This window comes from Heterocephalus glaber, unplaced genomic scaffold, assembly GCF_053883595.1.
Source record: "Heterocephalus glaber isolate CG9 unplaced genomic scaffold, H.glaber_assembly_v1.0 deba00001531, whole genome shotgun sequence".
NCBI classification, from domain to species: domain Eukaryota; kingdom Metazoa; phylum Chordata; class Mammalia; order Rodentia; family Bathyergidae; genus Heterocephalus; species Heterocephalus glaber.
Window position 1 is genome coordinate 12,905,001 of NW_028258329.1, and position 16,721 is coordinate 12,921,721.

General features: G+C 41.2%; 1 protein-coding gene across 7 annotated transcripts in view; it reads right to left on the reverse strand.

Moving 5' to 3' along the window:
• The window catches only part of Chd2 (chromodomain helicase DNA binding protein 2), a 145,517-nt gene that overhangs the window by 100,264 nt on the left and 28,532 nt on the right, over positions 1–16,721 (reverse strand). For all 7 annotated transcript variants that reach the window (XM_087188349.1, XM_087188346.1, XM_021264781.2 and 4 more), the window contains 3 exons: positions 7,320–7,551; positions 4,266–4,352; positions 2,087–2,148 (listed from right to left, as the gene is read on the reverse strand). In XM_087188349.1, coding sequence (XP_087044475.1) covers positions 2,087–2,148; positions 4,266–4,352 — 149 coding nt within the window. In that variant the 5' untranslated portion in view covers positions 7,320–7,551. The remainder of the gene's footprint in view (positions 1–2,086; positions 2,149–4,265; positions 4,353–7,319; positions 7,552–16,721) is intronic.

The following is a 16,721-nucleotide window of genomic DNA, read 5'->3' on the forward strand; positions in this document are numbered from 1 at the left end:
AGGGAAGGAAATTAAGCACAGCATCCAACCCTAGACTGACTCCTGTAACGGTGGTAGCAACATGGGTCAAGTGACAAAGCTGGAATATGAATTAAACAAAAATACTTCAACATGTTGAAATTACCCTTATTCTTAAGAACTATACAACGTTATATAGGAATTAAAAAGGAGCTTAAGTCTCAAATGGTTCAGATATGCGTGCTTATGTGGGTAGAGAAGGGAATGGAGAGTCTACAATGCTAAAGCAAATGGAAAAAATATTTTAAAACATAAAGCAAATGGGACAAAAAAAAAGGAAATCACTGTTAAGTATAAGAACAGTACACAAGGCTGTCTTTCTACTAAAGTTTTATTCCTGCTTTTCAAAAGTTAGAAATTAATTTTCTTAAATCAGTTTTGGCCGAATGTGTCGCTCAGTGGCACAAAACCTACTGAGCTGGCACACACCAGAGTCAGGTTCCATCACCAGCAACACCACCCCAGAGAAGCAACAACAAAAACACAGGCACAGTTAAAAAAAATTAGTTCCCTTCTAAGAATTCTTTTTTTGTTGTTTTTTTGGTACCGGGGATTGGACTTGAGACGTTGCGCTTTCCAGGCAGGCGCTGGAACCACTGAGCTAAACCCCCAGCCCCTAAGAATTTTTTTAAACAATCCGTGAATCCAAATCTGCAAGGTTTCAGAAAAGCCCTTCCTTGTACGGATGCATGAAAATGATGAAAATGGTCCCTCCTTTGAGTGAGTCTCTCAGTTCTGAAGGTCACATGCCCACACGTGAGGCTAGGACAGCTGCTTAGATTCAAGCACGAGGGCCCTGGCTAAGACTCCAGTGTTCTTTTCTGGCTGTTTGGTCACCGTGGATGCTTCACAAAGATCCCCAAAGGCCATCAGACCAGCAGCAGTGGAAACAGAGTCTCCAACTTGATCACAGGATGAGGCAGAAGGAAACCTTTCTAAAATGCCAGAGGTCCAGCTCGGCTGACAGATACCATTTCTCCAACTCTACGTAAACATTTAAAGCACGAATGGAAACCAGATGTACCATGGCAGAACAATATTAAATACCTGACTTTTCTGCAAAGTTCTTTAATAATCTACATCTCATGTCACAAAATCTTAGCAGAGTTTCTAATAACTAGATAGGCAGAATCAGTATTACTCTATTTTGTAGATAAGGAAATGGGTTTTTAAAACTCAAATTACTTGCCTTAGATATTTTAGAATCAGAGACTATGTAATGGGAGCTCTTCATGGAAGGCAAAGACAATTGTTTAACATGAGATTCCCTGAACTAGCATGCAAAGTTTTGAGTATCTAAATTTTTCTGAGAGGATCTATCAAATCCCTATAGTACCAGGGACTGCACCATCTCCAAAAAAAGATACTGAAAATAACTTTGCAAAACAAATTTTTTTCACTATGGATATTATGATGTAATTTTACATTAAGAGCAAGAATTAATTTTCTGGCTTATGAACTACAGTGTTAATATTATATGGAAACAAGACTATGAAGTTTCTTTATTTTATTTATCTTTTTGAGACAGGGTCTCACTGTAATTCAGGTTGGCCTTGAACTCACTATGTACCCCAGGGTGGCCTCGAACTCACAGCAACCCTCCTGCCTCAGCCTTCCAAATGCAGGGATTACAGGCGTGAGCCACCACACCCTGCAATAATATGTAATTTCATACCAAAGTGGCTGCTCAGCCAATATAACTTGGTCATAGCCACACAAAAAAACAATATGAAAACTGCAAAATTTAAATTTGTGCCTTATTTAACTATAATGCTAAATATATGTCTATTTGGTATTTATTCACATTTTAAGAAAAACTATCTATGCTAACATGCAAGCCCGACCAGTACGCTGGGGACTGGCCAGCACGTGGGCGCCTCCACGCTTAGATGGAGAACCTGGCTCAGGCTCCGCTGCTGCAGCAGGCAGGATAGGGTCACCTGAGCTCGTGGCAGAGAGAAGCCGTCTCGGGGACGAGGCACAGACTGAAGACAATGGTCAAGGCCCCGAAATGCGAGCACATTCAAAACCCTACCAGATTTCATCATCTCCCCCAGGAAAGACTTACTGTTTTTTCAGCTGCCTCTGGCCTCTTCGTTTTGGGCTCCCACTCTCAGACCCGCTACTGGCCTTCAGTGTGTGAGGGGAGAAACGGTTACAGACTTTAATTCACAGTTCTTTGGGACAGCGCCATCTCCTGGTTAACAATCTATTCAATACAGCAACATTCAGTGTGAGATTCCAGACACAAGGAAGCAGAGGAGCACCAGCTGGTGGAGGTCACCATTCTCTGCTTTGAACATCAGACTCTCTCGGGCTGGGGATGCAGTATGGTGGGAGAGCGCTTGCCCAGCATGACGGAGGCGCTGGGTTCACCCCCAGTAAGGCAAAAATAACCCCAAATCAATGACTTTCTTTCATCACTGAGTTATCTCTAAAGCCAGTAAGTATTCATCTCAGCTCAACTTCCAGAATAGCAACATCCAATGAAATTTTCTACAGTGACACACATGTTCTATGTCTGCAGTGTTGATCGAATACAGTAGCCGCTGGCGACGTATGAGCACTGAGCACTTTCAATGCAGGTAATGTGAATGAGGAAGGAAACTTTTTTTTTTGGTACCAGGAATCAAACTCAGGGCCTCACACTTGCCAGGCAGGCGCTGTGCCACTCACTAAGCTACATCCCCAGCCTGGAACTTTAAATTGTACTTCATTTTAATTCATGTCAGTTTTAAAAGCGACCCGTGACTGCTAGTGACCACACTGCATGCTGCACATACAGACTACCAAATAAAAACACTAGGTTTAGTAGTGTGCCACACAGGCACCAACTGCTCCTGACATCCATTACAGAGCAAGCTCAATCATAAGCCAAAAGTGCTTCACTAGTAGCACTGGGCTAAGAAATTTGGCCACAGAACTTTGAACAACTCTTTTTCCCAAAAAGTAAGCAAAATGGTCAACTACTATTACTGTTAAGTCTCATGCCCTACTACAAAAATATGAACATGTAACAATGAGGGAAAGATTTATACAACTATGTAACTGGCTATACCAAGCCCCGTTCGGTATGGTGAGACACTACTGAAAAGGAAAGCAAAGGCAAACCAACTCAGCGGTCACTCAACATCAAACATCACACAATGCATTTGTTAGGGTGAATTCAATTTTAAAGCCTATTTACTAAAAACCCACACCCAATTCACTAACCTTCAACTATCAATATTTAACTTTCACATGAAGAATATTTTATAGTTAAGAATCACAGAGTGCTTTCTAAGAAGGTAGAAAGGGGGCATTTCAGCATGACACAAGCACCTCCTCAGACTATTCTGTAACCCTAGTAGAGGTAACAACCCACACAATCTGAGAAAGGTGAAAGAGGTCTGATTCTACAGGCCAGCAAACCCTGCACATAACTACAGTTTTAAAAATCACCAATCTGGGGCCGGGGATCTAGCTCAGTGGTTCCACCACCTGCCTCGCAAATGCAAGATCCGGAGTTCGATCCCCAGTACCAAAAAAAAAAAAAAAAAAAAAAAAAAAAATCACCAATCTGTCAGGCATGTGGTGCACATCTGTAATCTCAGCACTTGGGAGGCTGAGGCAGGAGGATCACCACGAATTTGAGGACAGCTCGGGCTACATAGTGAGTTCAAGCCCAGCCTGAACTACATAGTGAGACCCTGTCTCAAAAAACCAAAACAAGAAAGCAAGCACCAATCTAATCAACCTTACAATTAAATCAGAGACCAAATATGTTGGAAACTTAATTTTATCTCACACTACAAATGATCTTGGAAACCAAATTTACTAAATAAAATAGGACACATTGTCTAAATTCAGCACTCTCTCCTCCTTCCTTTCTCAGGAATAAGTCCAAAACCATTCCAATTGTTCACCAAACAAGTTACTCATTTAATAAAACTCGATTTAGAAGCTAAATTTTTTAAAAAGTCAACTTCTAGCTACAATCAATTTCACTATAAGAAATTTAAATTAAAAACAAAAATTTGAGGCCAGTTATGAATAGTATTCTAATGCTCTACTGAACTATTATAGGATATTTTTGATCAGTTTCTTTTACTTAAATTCTTGACTTACTGTCTGTTCACAGAAAGCTTACATTAGTCATAACCGCCATGTCTGAAGTCAATCTTGTTAACAGTGATACACACTAGGGTCAAAAAGGATGAGGGAAGACGGGGAACTTAAGTGCCTCCCTTGAAACACTTTTCTCTTACCTCTTCCTTAATATTAAATCGTGATGGTTCTTGTCTGCTTCGGTTTGACCGCCTAACTCCATAAACATCAGGATATTCTTCCCACATCTGCAAAATTAATAGACCATGCGTCAGTCTTTTTTGTTCTTCACCCTCATTTACTATTTTCATTACCAGAACATTTTTTGGGGGTAACTCAGTATGAAAAGGGTTGTTCTACTAGTTTCATTTATGAGAAAACAAAGCACCATCACAAAGAACAGACAGCCGCATGGTAATCCCTAACCCCATACATCCACACCTATAATCCCAGCACTCAGAAGGCTGAGGCAGGAGGATCACAATGAGTTCAAGGTCATCCTGGGATTCAAGGCCGCCTGAACTACATAGCAAGACTTTGTCTCAAAAAACAAAGCAAAACAAAAAAACAAAAAAAAAGAACAGGCATTATGATCCTACGACACAAAGTTTAAAATCCCCTTTATTACTTAATGTCTATAACACTATAAGGTAGCCTGCTTACCCATCACTGAACTATGAACTCATAGCTGAGTAATACGGCAAGGTAAGAGAGTAATTGCTTCCACTAAAGACAAAGTATTTAGTGATGAATTTTCAATTCCCTGAAGCTCCAAGTTTCAACTTTGCAGAATCCACCTCAGAAACTAAAGGCAGCAGAGATACATCAAGTCTACTAAACAGCAACCAGGGCATGAGTGTTTCTTACACAACAGTTTCTGGTTTTTTATTTCTCCAGTACCGGGGATGGAACTCAGGACCTTGCACTTTCCAGGCGGGCGGTGGCACTGAGCTACATCCCCTGCCCATTTGTGTTTCTTTAAATCCCTATGTTCCAGATCACACAAGGCCCATGCAGATGAGGTGCTTCTAACATTTAGCTAGAAACTCTCAGAGTGAGAACCACCACCACTCCTTTTTCTACCACACCTATTTTGATTCCCCAGCAACAATTACCCTTTGCCTTTTAGAACCTGATTTGTAGTAACAATCCCCACCAGTGACTTAAAAAGTTAAATTTAGGGAGGGATTAGTTGAGGAGAAATATTTTTTAACTCTCCACCCCAGACATAACTAATGCTAAGTACATTGTGTTTTTTAATGAAATCAAAAATAAGCAAAAGGAATCTGAATGGATCATGGGAAACTGATATAAATATGTTTAATATCAGTTGAGCATGCAGAAGAGACATCTGAAAGCCAAGATTAGAAATGTGGGTCTGATACAAGTGGTAGCCGATGTCATAAAACCATTTGGAAACGTAAACACACAAGACAAACCACTGTCTCAGACTAGTGAAATGTTTGCACTTCAAAGTATGGAAAATGGACCCTAAAAAGGACAAAATTGATGAGAGCTGACCCAGAAAAACAAAATGTCACCAACCCAAGGGAGGACAACATTATTAACAAAAACTTAAAAATGCCTCAGTGAGCTGAAGAAAAGCAAGGCCTCACAAAGAAACAAGATGGCCCAGGAACAGGCGCCTTGTTACTAGACTCCAATACGGGCATGTAAACTGTAACTGTGTCCTCAGATTCCCTCATGCTTAAGAGTCATCTCACAGTTAAAGGACAAAAGGCTCAACCTCTCAAAAGCGGTGGTGCACACCTGTAATCTCAGCTCTCAGGAGGCTGAGGCAGGAGGATCCCAGCAAGTTCCAGGCCAGCCTGGGCTACACAATGACTTCAAGGCCAGCCTGGACTACATAGTGTGACCCTGTCTCAAAAAATAATTTTTTAAAAGCACAAGCAGTAGGCCAGGGATTTCCCTCAGTGGTTCCACCACCTCCCTCGCAAGCACAAGGTCCCGAGTTTGATCCCTGTACCAAAAAAAGAAAAAACAAGCAGGAGGAGTAAGGAGTAACAAGTGTCAGAAAATACAAGTAGAAGATTTAAGTAAATGTGTAACACATCAGGCAAATCTGGCAAAGGAAGGACAAAGAGCTTTAGCCTGTCTGGATGCCCACAACCACCCCCACTGCCATGCCTTTCTGGACCTCTGCCCAAGCCATGAAATTATGACTCACTGCAGGTTTTTATGGCATTTTAATTTACTGGGATAGCTTCTGTAAGTTTCTAAATCATTTAAGATCTGAGAGATAATATATATCAGTCAGAGTCAACAAAAAGTTTAGGAAAATTTTAAACTTACACAAGTCAAAACACTACCTTGTGTAAGGCAGATTTTATACCCTGACATTGCGCTCTTCACACTTCATTCAACAATGTACTGGAGATTTTTTTAAAAACAAGTCTTACTACAGAGGCCAGGCTGGCCTCGAACCTGCAACAATCCTCCTGCCTCAGCCTCCGGAGTGCTGGGACTACAGGCATGCACCACTGCACCTGCCTATCGATTATTAAGTAGTTTGACAAGCTATTTCTCTTCCACTATTCAATTATCAAAAGCTGTCCTTTCTTGAACCATGATTATATATTACTGAGCTTTACAAATGCATTCCATAATCAAAAGGAGAGTTGCTGTTAAATGTCCATGTTGTTTGCTCGTATTATTAACACAGTATAAATATTTTTGTAATTTTTTAAGTTAAAAACCAGGGCTAGGGATTTAGCTCAGTGGTTCCAACACCCCTCGGAAGCGCAAGGTCCTGAGTTCGATCCCCAGTACCAAAAAAAAAAAATTTTTTTTGGACCTACAAGTGGATGACGCATGTTGCTCAGTCTTCCCTTTTGGCTCTGATATCATTTGTATCAATCAGCAGAGCAGAAAGCCATTCTCATTTGTACCCACAAGTACTGTACTAGTAAACGTGGCTGTGCTTTTCACCGTCAAGCTACAGTAATGAGTTTTCACAGGAAGTGCTGGCTGGTCTTAGCTAGTGGCACATTTGTATTGTACTTCAAACAAAATCCCTTCTTCAAACTGGGTGTGGTGGTGCACGCCTGTAGTCCCAGCACTCAGGAGGCTGAACCCAGAGGACTGCCAAAAGTTCCAGGCCAGCCTGGGGTGCAGAGTGTGTTCAAGGCCAGCCTGGGCTACACAGCCAGACCCTGTTTCAAAAAGCAAAAAGAAGAAGATGAAGATGAAGATACCTTCTTCACATCAGCTATCCGTTCCTTCTTGGACGCTGGCTTCTCTTTGGCTTCTGGAAGGACTGGCTGGGATTTGGAGCCTGCAGATTCGCTCTCGGACTCTGACTGACTCTCGGAAGATTCAGAAGTGCTATTTGACTCGCTGCCATGTCCACTTCCTGGGTCGCTTCCTTGCTCACTTTCCGACTGGCTGCCGGAGTCTGAGCCCGAAGCTTCTTCAGAGCCTGAATGGCTTGTTTTAGAAGAGAGGAGGCAAACACAGAGATTTAAAAACCGACACATGATTTTCTTTTTAAACTTCATGGTAAAATATCAACAGACAAAAATTTTAGTAATGTTAAAACCAGAATCTTCAAATTCACTTTTATATTCTTATATTGCAAACAATGTCATTACTATCACTGTTCATATCCCCAACAGCTACCATTTCCTGAGCTTGTACAACCCACACACCCGCTGATTCATGGAGACTACTTCCTTTACAAAGGCTACACGTGGATGCTATTCCCTTCATTCAGATGAGGTAAAACTGAAGCTCAGAAGTACTTAACTCTCTAACTTTTGCTGACACAATCTGAATCCACTAAGTCTTACCTGTTAAGTATCACTTCCCCCTTTGGACAAACTAAATGAAAAAAACATCCAACCCAAAGAGGAAGAATGCAATGTGGCTGCAAGTATTCAATCAGTAGTTCTCTATAGTAGGTGCCAATTGGGCTCATCTAGGGAGCTTTGTAAACATATATACCCTAACTGAGGGCCAGGGATTTAGCTCCGTGGTTCTGCCGCCTGTCTCACATACGCAAGGTCCCAAGTTCAATCCCCAGCACAAAAAAAAATATATATATATATATATATATATACCCTAACCCTAAACCAGATGTCTGGCCTAGCAAATGAGGCACTGATTCTAATGAGACAGACTATAACTTTCTGCTGGCCTCCACACTCCTCTCCCTCGCTCATTCCAAACATCACTCAAGGCATAGCAATTTAGGTAAGAAGATGACAAGTGGAGCCACAAATAGACATAGAGGTAGATCTACCATAGAGAATCAACCCCTAATGCAGAAAAGCGACCACAGGCATCGCTCCTCTAGGAACCAAGAGCAGCTGAGGGGCTTGCTGGAAGAAGTGGAAATACTTCACAGTGCAAAGACCTAAACCGAATGGACTCTACAAGGGAAGGATACAGCACACTCACATCTCTTCCCTGAACACCACTGGGGAAGAAGGGTGTATATGGGGGACACAACATAAGACATGACCCAAAACCTACAGTAACAGTAACTTATACTGAGGTCTCTGAGCCCAGCCTGTGGCATAAAGCCTGAAGCCTGAAAGGATAGAGGCAAACGTCATACACCATCAATGTACCTTCCAACCTAGCAACGAGGACATATCGCTCGACAAGTATATCCACAGAATGAACAGGTGAAGAGAACACTGGAAAGTAGAACTGACCCAAATAATCCCATGTCATCTACAGTAAGCACATTATAGTATGGGAAGCAATAAAAAAAAATGGGGAGAGGGTATTTCTACCTTAAGGGGAGAAAAATGGGAATAAAACATAGGCTGCCCGATGACCTAAGTATCAGGCTTTATACTAAGTACTTTATGTGTATTGTTTTGAACATTCCTCAGAAAAATCCTATTAGGTATTATTATTCCCATATTAAGGACAAAAAAGTAACTCAGTCAATGACAAAAGTTGTCCATGTGAGGGCTGGGGGAAGAAAGCGTCCCCAGTCCAGTCTGGCTATAAAGCCCATATTCAGTTTTACCTTAGGGGATCAGAACCTTAGAGACTCAGAAAATCAGTCTGACCTCTACCATACAATGTCCCCAAACAGGAATACCTGTCAACCAATGACTCACCACTCTCAAAGTCTGTGGCCCTTTGAAGTCCACATGAGCCACTTTCTCTACACGTGTAACCCAGCAGGAAGCAATCTCCAGGACAGAGGAAAGATCAGACTGGTACGGCGCAGGCTCTGGCACCCACAGCTTCCTCCTCATACTGCGTCGCTCAGGCCTGTGTCATCTTTGCCCTGTGTCACCCTCTAGTCACCTACCTGTAGGTTCATGAGAGCACCAAATGACAGCTATGAAAGCTGTACTGTAACTGCCAGTCTTTCAAAAGTGTTGAGAATCTCACATCCAAACTGGTGTCTTTCTAACATAAAGGTCACCCCAGCTACTCAGCAGTCAGTACCACAAAGTTCACGTCACACACCAGAATTTATCAGTTTGCCTCTCACATCTGACACAGAAAGGTACAGAAGCAGCTGCAGAATTCTCTTATAAAGTACAGGACTCCAAGGGAAGGCAGCCAGAAGTTGCATTTACAGAGCAAAGGCAGCAGAGCGCTACAGGGCTTTAGGGCTAAGAAGGCAAGGCCTGCTCGAATCCCACTTCAGCTTGCCCTGTCAAAGCGGCTTCCTCCCACCAGCTCCTCCAGGCTGTGCCCTCAACCAGCCACCCCCCGCCTCACACCCTGCACCCCAGCCACCTGGAGCCACGAGCTGAGCACAGAACAAGCCCTGCTTCTGCACCCACCGCTATGCAGCAGGCCAAACATCTCTAACTCTTGAGACCTTCCATAACAGCCAGGAGAATATCCTCTGTGCCCTCCTATCCTCAGCTCTGTGCCTATCTGCTGACCTTGCTCAGGGTTCCTTCCACGGAGAAGTGAAAACAAGCAGCCTCATCTGGAGTCCGCATTCACTCCCAGGTTCCATCAGAGCTCCTTGGTTTTACCGAGAACATGCAAGCCGGCCTGGGAAAGCGACTCCACAGCCCCAACTGTCCACATCTCCTCCACGGCCTCGCCTCCCATCTGTCCCATTCCATAAAAATAATTTGGTCACTTGGTGACCTTCCCAATAAATTCAGGCACTAAGTCCATCTTCTTCAATATTCCTTGCACCTAGTATAGTAGAGAAGGGAGGTTTACTAAGTTTGCTAGACTATGCAATCTGCTTAGTTTTCCAGCTACTATATAATACTTAACTCCAGAAAGAGTCTAAGGGTAGAATCATGTTTTGGCAATTACGACCGACTAAATTGTCATGGGACCACAGTGGGCTCCATGGGGTATACCCCACGGAATAAAAAACACTCTAACAAATAAGAACCAAGATACATCATGTATAGATACAACCACCCAATGATAAATGTAAACGTATTGTATACCTAAAATGTCCCAATAAAAGAATTTTTAAAAAACAAAACAAAGAAACACTCTAACAAGAGAAAGTCTTCAACTAAGCCCAAAAGCCACTAAAGACAGCTAACTAGAACTGCTAACTGGAATCACCCAAGTCACGCTGGCTGGAGGCAGCACACCTTACTCCCTCGGGACAGAGCAGAACATGTGTTGGGAGCAATGCTATATAATTCTAGGGAAAAATCATTTGAGTAGGCCTAGTTCTCCTGCCTAGACCAGCTACGACATTCCAGACATAATTGCATTTTGGCCTCCGGGTCACAACTGAGACCTCAGTGATCCCCGGATGCTGTAATGCTCCAGGACAAGACCACACCTGTGGAAGTCGCCAGAAAGGAACCAAATCTTCATCTGCACAGTTCCTCATTGTTCTCAGATTTCCACTGCCCCCCAGTCTTTTTACACCTTGTTTATCCCAATGCAAAGTACTGAACTCTGCATTTTCACTTGTTATATCTGTTTCCCCAGGTACTGAATAAAAAGTGCTGCAAGCTAGGGGGCTTTTGTCTTTGCTGCCCAGAACAGCACTGATCAGACCTAAAGCTCAGCTTCTTCTCAGTTTTCTACCTTTCCTGTAATTCGCCCTGTGCTGCTTCGGCTCGCAGGAGACTAGGACTTACTGCAGAAGTTGTGGTAATATCCCCTTCCCCTGTTCCCTACAAACATGTATCTTCTTTTTTGTGTGTTTTTGGTACCGGGGATCGAACTCGGGTCCTTGCACTTGCGCAGCAGGCAGCGAAACCACTGAGCTCAATCTCCAGCCCACAGACCATGCATCTTATGAGCATTCCTCACTAATGGACACACTCAGGTTACTTTCAAATTGTCCGCTTGACCAATAAGCTTGTCCTTACCAATAAGCTACGATCCCTGACACATTTCCACATTTCTAAGCAGATTATTTCCAAATTGCTTACTCCGGCTTTTTTTTTTTTTTTTTTTGGTACCGGGGATCAAACTTGGGACCTTGTGCTTGCAAGGCAGGCGGCGGAACCACTGAGCTAAATCCTTGGCCCAAATTGTTTATTATACCAGCAAAACTATACCTGTGTGCCTACCTTCTTCCGCAGCTGTGTGTTTCTGAGGTTCTGTGAAGGAGGGACTACTAGAAATTTAGCAATGCATAGCTTTTAGGTAGGAACCGCAGTTGGTCCTATTAGCGCCTATTTACATGTGTAGGTAGCTTGTTTTCTTGCAGCTTGCGATCTAAATGCGCACAACCACTGAGCTTTTGATGGGGGTGGGACTTAAACTGCCAAGGCCGGCCTCCAGACTTTCAATCCTGCCTCTGCTGAGATTATAGGTGTACATCACTACACCTAACTCTAGGTGCGGCTCAATCGGCCAACTAAAAATAGTGGTATACTGTTGGATGGATAATCTGAAGTACACTTTTAGAATCCATGCATTTATTTGTGTAATTTGAAAAATATATGAAAATCAAACCCAAAAAAAGATACACATCAAATCCCTCTGGGGCTGAGGAAAGCAGGTGTTCAAGATGAATGACATTCCTGACATTTTATGACTGAGGCTTAGTGTTGAATGCACAGCTGTTCATTACATATCTCACATATTTTAATGACTAAGCTCATTCACTGTTCAAAATAAACCAATCCAAAAGAGTAGAACACAAGGCAAGGGAAACAACACACTCAAATGAACTAAAGAGGTGAATGAGGCTAAGACTTTTAAACATTATTTTTGGAAGGAGGGGAAGGGGGAAATGAAAAGAATTAAGATGTGTTATATGCACGGACCAACTCCTCATGATGAATACAATCATTATGTACCGAACACATGGAGTAATACAAATACAAATTTTTAAAAAATTGTTTTTGGGGCTGGGGATTTAGCTCAGTGGTTCCACTGCCTGCTCTGCAAGCTCAAGGACCCGAGTTTGATCCCCAGTACCAAAAAAAAAATTGTTTTGGGATACAAGTTGAATATGAAACAAATTTGACCTTAATAAAGCCATTACTTAACTTTCATACATAAGGACATGTTTCCAAATGGTGACATGGGAAATGATTTTTAAAAAATAAAACATTGACAATACCTCTATCTTCAGGGCACTGACACTATTCCTTCAAGGGATAAGACATTCTTGAAAGATTAGACAGATATTATCAATACCTAATTATAATACCAAATACCACTAGTACTAAACTGTGGGTTTCAGGATAATTTAAAAGTAGGAGGCTGTGGGGCCGAGGATTTAGCTCAGTGGTTCTGCCACCTGCCTCTCAAGCACAAGGTCCCAAGTTCAATCCCCAGTACCAAAAAAAAAAAAAAAAAAAAACCCACAGTGGGCACGGTGGCACACACCTGTGATCTCAGCAGTCAAGAGGCTGAGGCAGGATCACAAGTTCTAGACCAGCCTGAGCTACATAGTGAGTTCAAGCCCAGTCTGAACTACACAGGGAGACCTTGGCGCAGGGAAAAAAAAAAAAAAGGCCCTGAAGACTCTAATTGAAAAGAGTTTCAAATTCAATTTGTGAGTGAAAAATCCTTTAAGCTCTCACCTGAATAAGAAAATAATAAAATTACCCAATCTGCAATGGCTTAATAGTTATGAAAGGCAATTAAAAATGAAACCCTCAGAAATGACTATCCAACCCATACACAAAATTCTCATAATAAACAAGTTTATCTGAAATTACTCAAAATCTAAGTTGCAAACAAGTTTTATAATTTTGATTGAACAAATAACTACCACACAGATAATGCAACACACATATACACAAAAGGAACTCAAGCCAAAACTGGGATTTTAGATTCCATTAGAAAATAAATGCTTTTAAGAATAAAGCTTATTGCTTCACTTGTGGGTAAAAAGGATTTGGCATACCTTCAACATCCTTTATGACATAGTTTTATAAACATGGAATGATTACTTCTTACAAGTGAACTTTGAAGCAAGCAGCATTAAATGCTGTTGTTCCACTTTTAAAATTTTTAATCGCCATTTCCCACATAGCCACAGGAGGGCAGCACAGCAACATTGCAATCAAAAGAGGAAGCTTGTGGGTTCTCTGCCTAAGAGCAGCCATTTCACTGCTTAAATTGTGTGTATTTTCTTAACTTGCAAAATGGCTGAACTGCTTGGCAGGGCTTGGTTGTTAGTAGAAACCAATCTACAATGGAACTCCATAGAACTTATTTCCAGACTAAGCTTCTACTGATGATAGAACAGCTAAAAATTTTGGAGCACTTATGTGTTGAGCATATGCAAAAAGTCTCCTAATCCTTACAGTAACCTTCTAAAGAAGACAAAGCCCAAGTGTGTGCACAAGATGTTACTCCACACACAGTCTGAAATATACTCTATGTGGTCTTGCTGCACTTGTCACACATTTTCTAGTTGAACAGATTATTGAATCAACCCAAGCCCATGCATAACTATTCTTCCTAGCCACTTCTATACCTTAAGAGGATGGAAAGGCTATTATTAAATAGCAAATTTCTTAGTGGTAAAGAAATCTGGAGTAGTTCTTAAACTGTCCTTAAGCTCTTCACCCCTAGTTGAAATCCTAAGAGTCTGAATATTATAAACAAGGTTAAAAGAAACAGATTGTGGACCAGAGATTTAGCTCAGTGGTTCCACCACCTGCCCAGCAAGCGCAAGGATCCAAGTCTGATCCCTGGTACCCCCCCCCAAAAAAAAACAGATTGGGAAAAGGAATTTGTATATCTAAGAAAAAATATATAAACAACATATTAAGAATTACATATTGAAAATCTAAACTAGGCAAAGAAAATGAATATGCAACTACAGAAAAGGAAATGAAATGGCCAATAAATTTAAGATAAGCCTTGCTGTTTGGGAAATGTGTATTACAAGATTATTTTACATATTTTCTTTGCAGAAATTAAGTCAAATATTAAAAGATGTAAGAAAATAAGGAAAACAGTAGTAATACCGTTTGTTTTGTTTTGTTTTTGTTTCTTTTTTTCGTACCGGGGATTGAACTCAGGTCCTTACACTTCCAAGGCAGGCGGCAGAACCACTGAGCTAAATCCCCGGGCCCAGTAATAACCATTTTTACAATTAAAAATCATTAATCAGTAGAGGATTTGGAGAGTGAAAGTTTTAACCAGTAGCCCTTAAGATATCCATATGAATCCTGAAATTCAATGTGTAGGTACATAATCTAGGGAAATCAAACCTGTTTGTTTGGTCAACAGTAACAAGAATGTTCAGAGTTCTGCTCATAAAAGGCAAAATAATAACAATAATAATCTATACAGTGGTTCCTCGGTTCAAACTTAATTTGTTCTAAATTTTGGAAAAGATGTTCACGCTTGTGTAGGAAAGATGGCCGAGATTGTGTTTATCACTAAATGTAGTTTGCAAACAAAAGCAAAGCAAACATTTGCCAAGCAAAATGTTTGTGCTTGTGAATTAAATTGTTCACAAACAAAAGCGTTCATGAACTGAGGTACCACTGTATATCCATATATGGAAACGTAAAACATGAAATATCCAACTACACAAACGCAGCAGTTAATTAGGGCTGAGTTACATCTATAAAAATCAATATGCGAATTTCAAAACAACTACATTTTTTAACAAAATTATTACATGAATTCTGTACATTTTTAAATGCCAAGTTCACAAACATGACAGTAGTGAGAAGGGTTAGACAGGATGGTAATTATGTCTAATACTATTACTAGAACTTCAATTTTATTCTACTTTTTTTTTTTTTTGGTACCGAGGATGGAACTTGGGTCTTTGCGCTTGCATAGCAGGTGAGGAAACCACTGGGCTAAATCCCCGGCCTTTAATTTTATTCTAGGAACTTTGCTCAATTCTCCCTGATTTCAAAAAAGGAAAGTATTTTTAGCAGCACAGAATGGGTCTCTTCCTAGGATTTAACTGTTCTTCTGGAAGTTACTCTGAAAAATGGCATCTCTGTATGGACCCCCTTTTCATTGTTTATTTACCAGAGAACATCGATCTGGATTGAGCACCTGCATTAGGCTCCAAGAAACTAAAGCAAAAAGGGGTCATTCATGCTAAACTTGTAAATTGTTTATCTCACCTTCAGGAGAGAAATAATACCCAAACCCTCAAACTAACCGATTTTTAGCTAGTATAAGTAAGTCCCCTCTACTCTGTCCCTTACCAAGAAAAGCAACTGGAAGCGGATGTTACCCAATCTACTTTTTGTTACTGTTGTTTCCTTGTTCCTACTCAAGTTACCTTATAAAAACCACTATTCTGCCGAGCTCAAAAGAGTACCTTCCTATTTTTATACATGGAGTGCCATCCAACTTATTAATAAAATCCATTTACAGCCGGGGATTTAACTCAGTGGTTCCGGCACCTGCCTTGCAAGCGCAAGGTCCCAAGTTCAATACCCAGTACCAAAAAAAAAAAAAATTCAATTACATCTTTAAATTTGTGGAAATTTGTCTCTTGGCACCAGAAAAAGGCACAAATATAAAAAAAAACCAAATTGTACTTAAAATTTCATAGAGTAAAGCCAGGCGTGGTGGTGCGCACTTATGACCCCAGCACTCAGAAGGCTGAGGAAGGAGGATCGCTGCAAATTTGAAGCCAGCCTGGGCTACACAGTGAGTTCAAGGCCAGCCTGAACTACACAGCGAAACCCTGTCTCAAAAAAATTTTGGGGGGACGGGGGGGCGGTTAGCTCAGTGGTTTCGCCACCTGCTGCACAAGCACAAGGACCCGAGTTCGATCCCCAGTACCAAAAGAAAAAAAAAGGCTAAATCCATCAGGAAATTAGATAGAAAAAAGAAAAACCTGTCTTTTTTTTTTTTTTTTTAACACCTGTCTTTAATAAGCATGTTTCTAAATTTCTCAACTGGAGCCGGGCAGAAGTCACTTTCGGCTTTATCATGCTAGTTCCGCTCCCCAACAGGCAATTAACATCTGAGTCACACTAAAGGGTTCATGAACCACCCAAAGCCTGGCACCCAGGTCTATGTATCATCAAGGAGCCTGGGTAAGGCTGGACAAGCTGTTTTGCAAATACATATCTAATCAGGATCTGACACATTATATACTAAAGACAAAGCAAGCATACCACTTGGGTAAAAACCACTTTTACCAAGCTGTGAAAAGCAGTTCCAAGAGGAAAAGTTCTCCTTAGCATTCATTAACACAGGTATAATTAACCATCAATAAAGTATTTCCATTT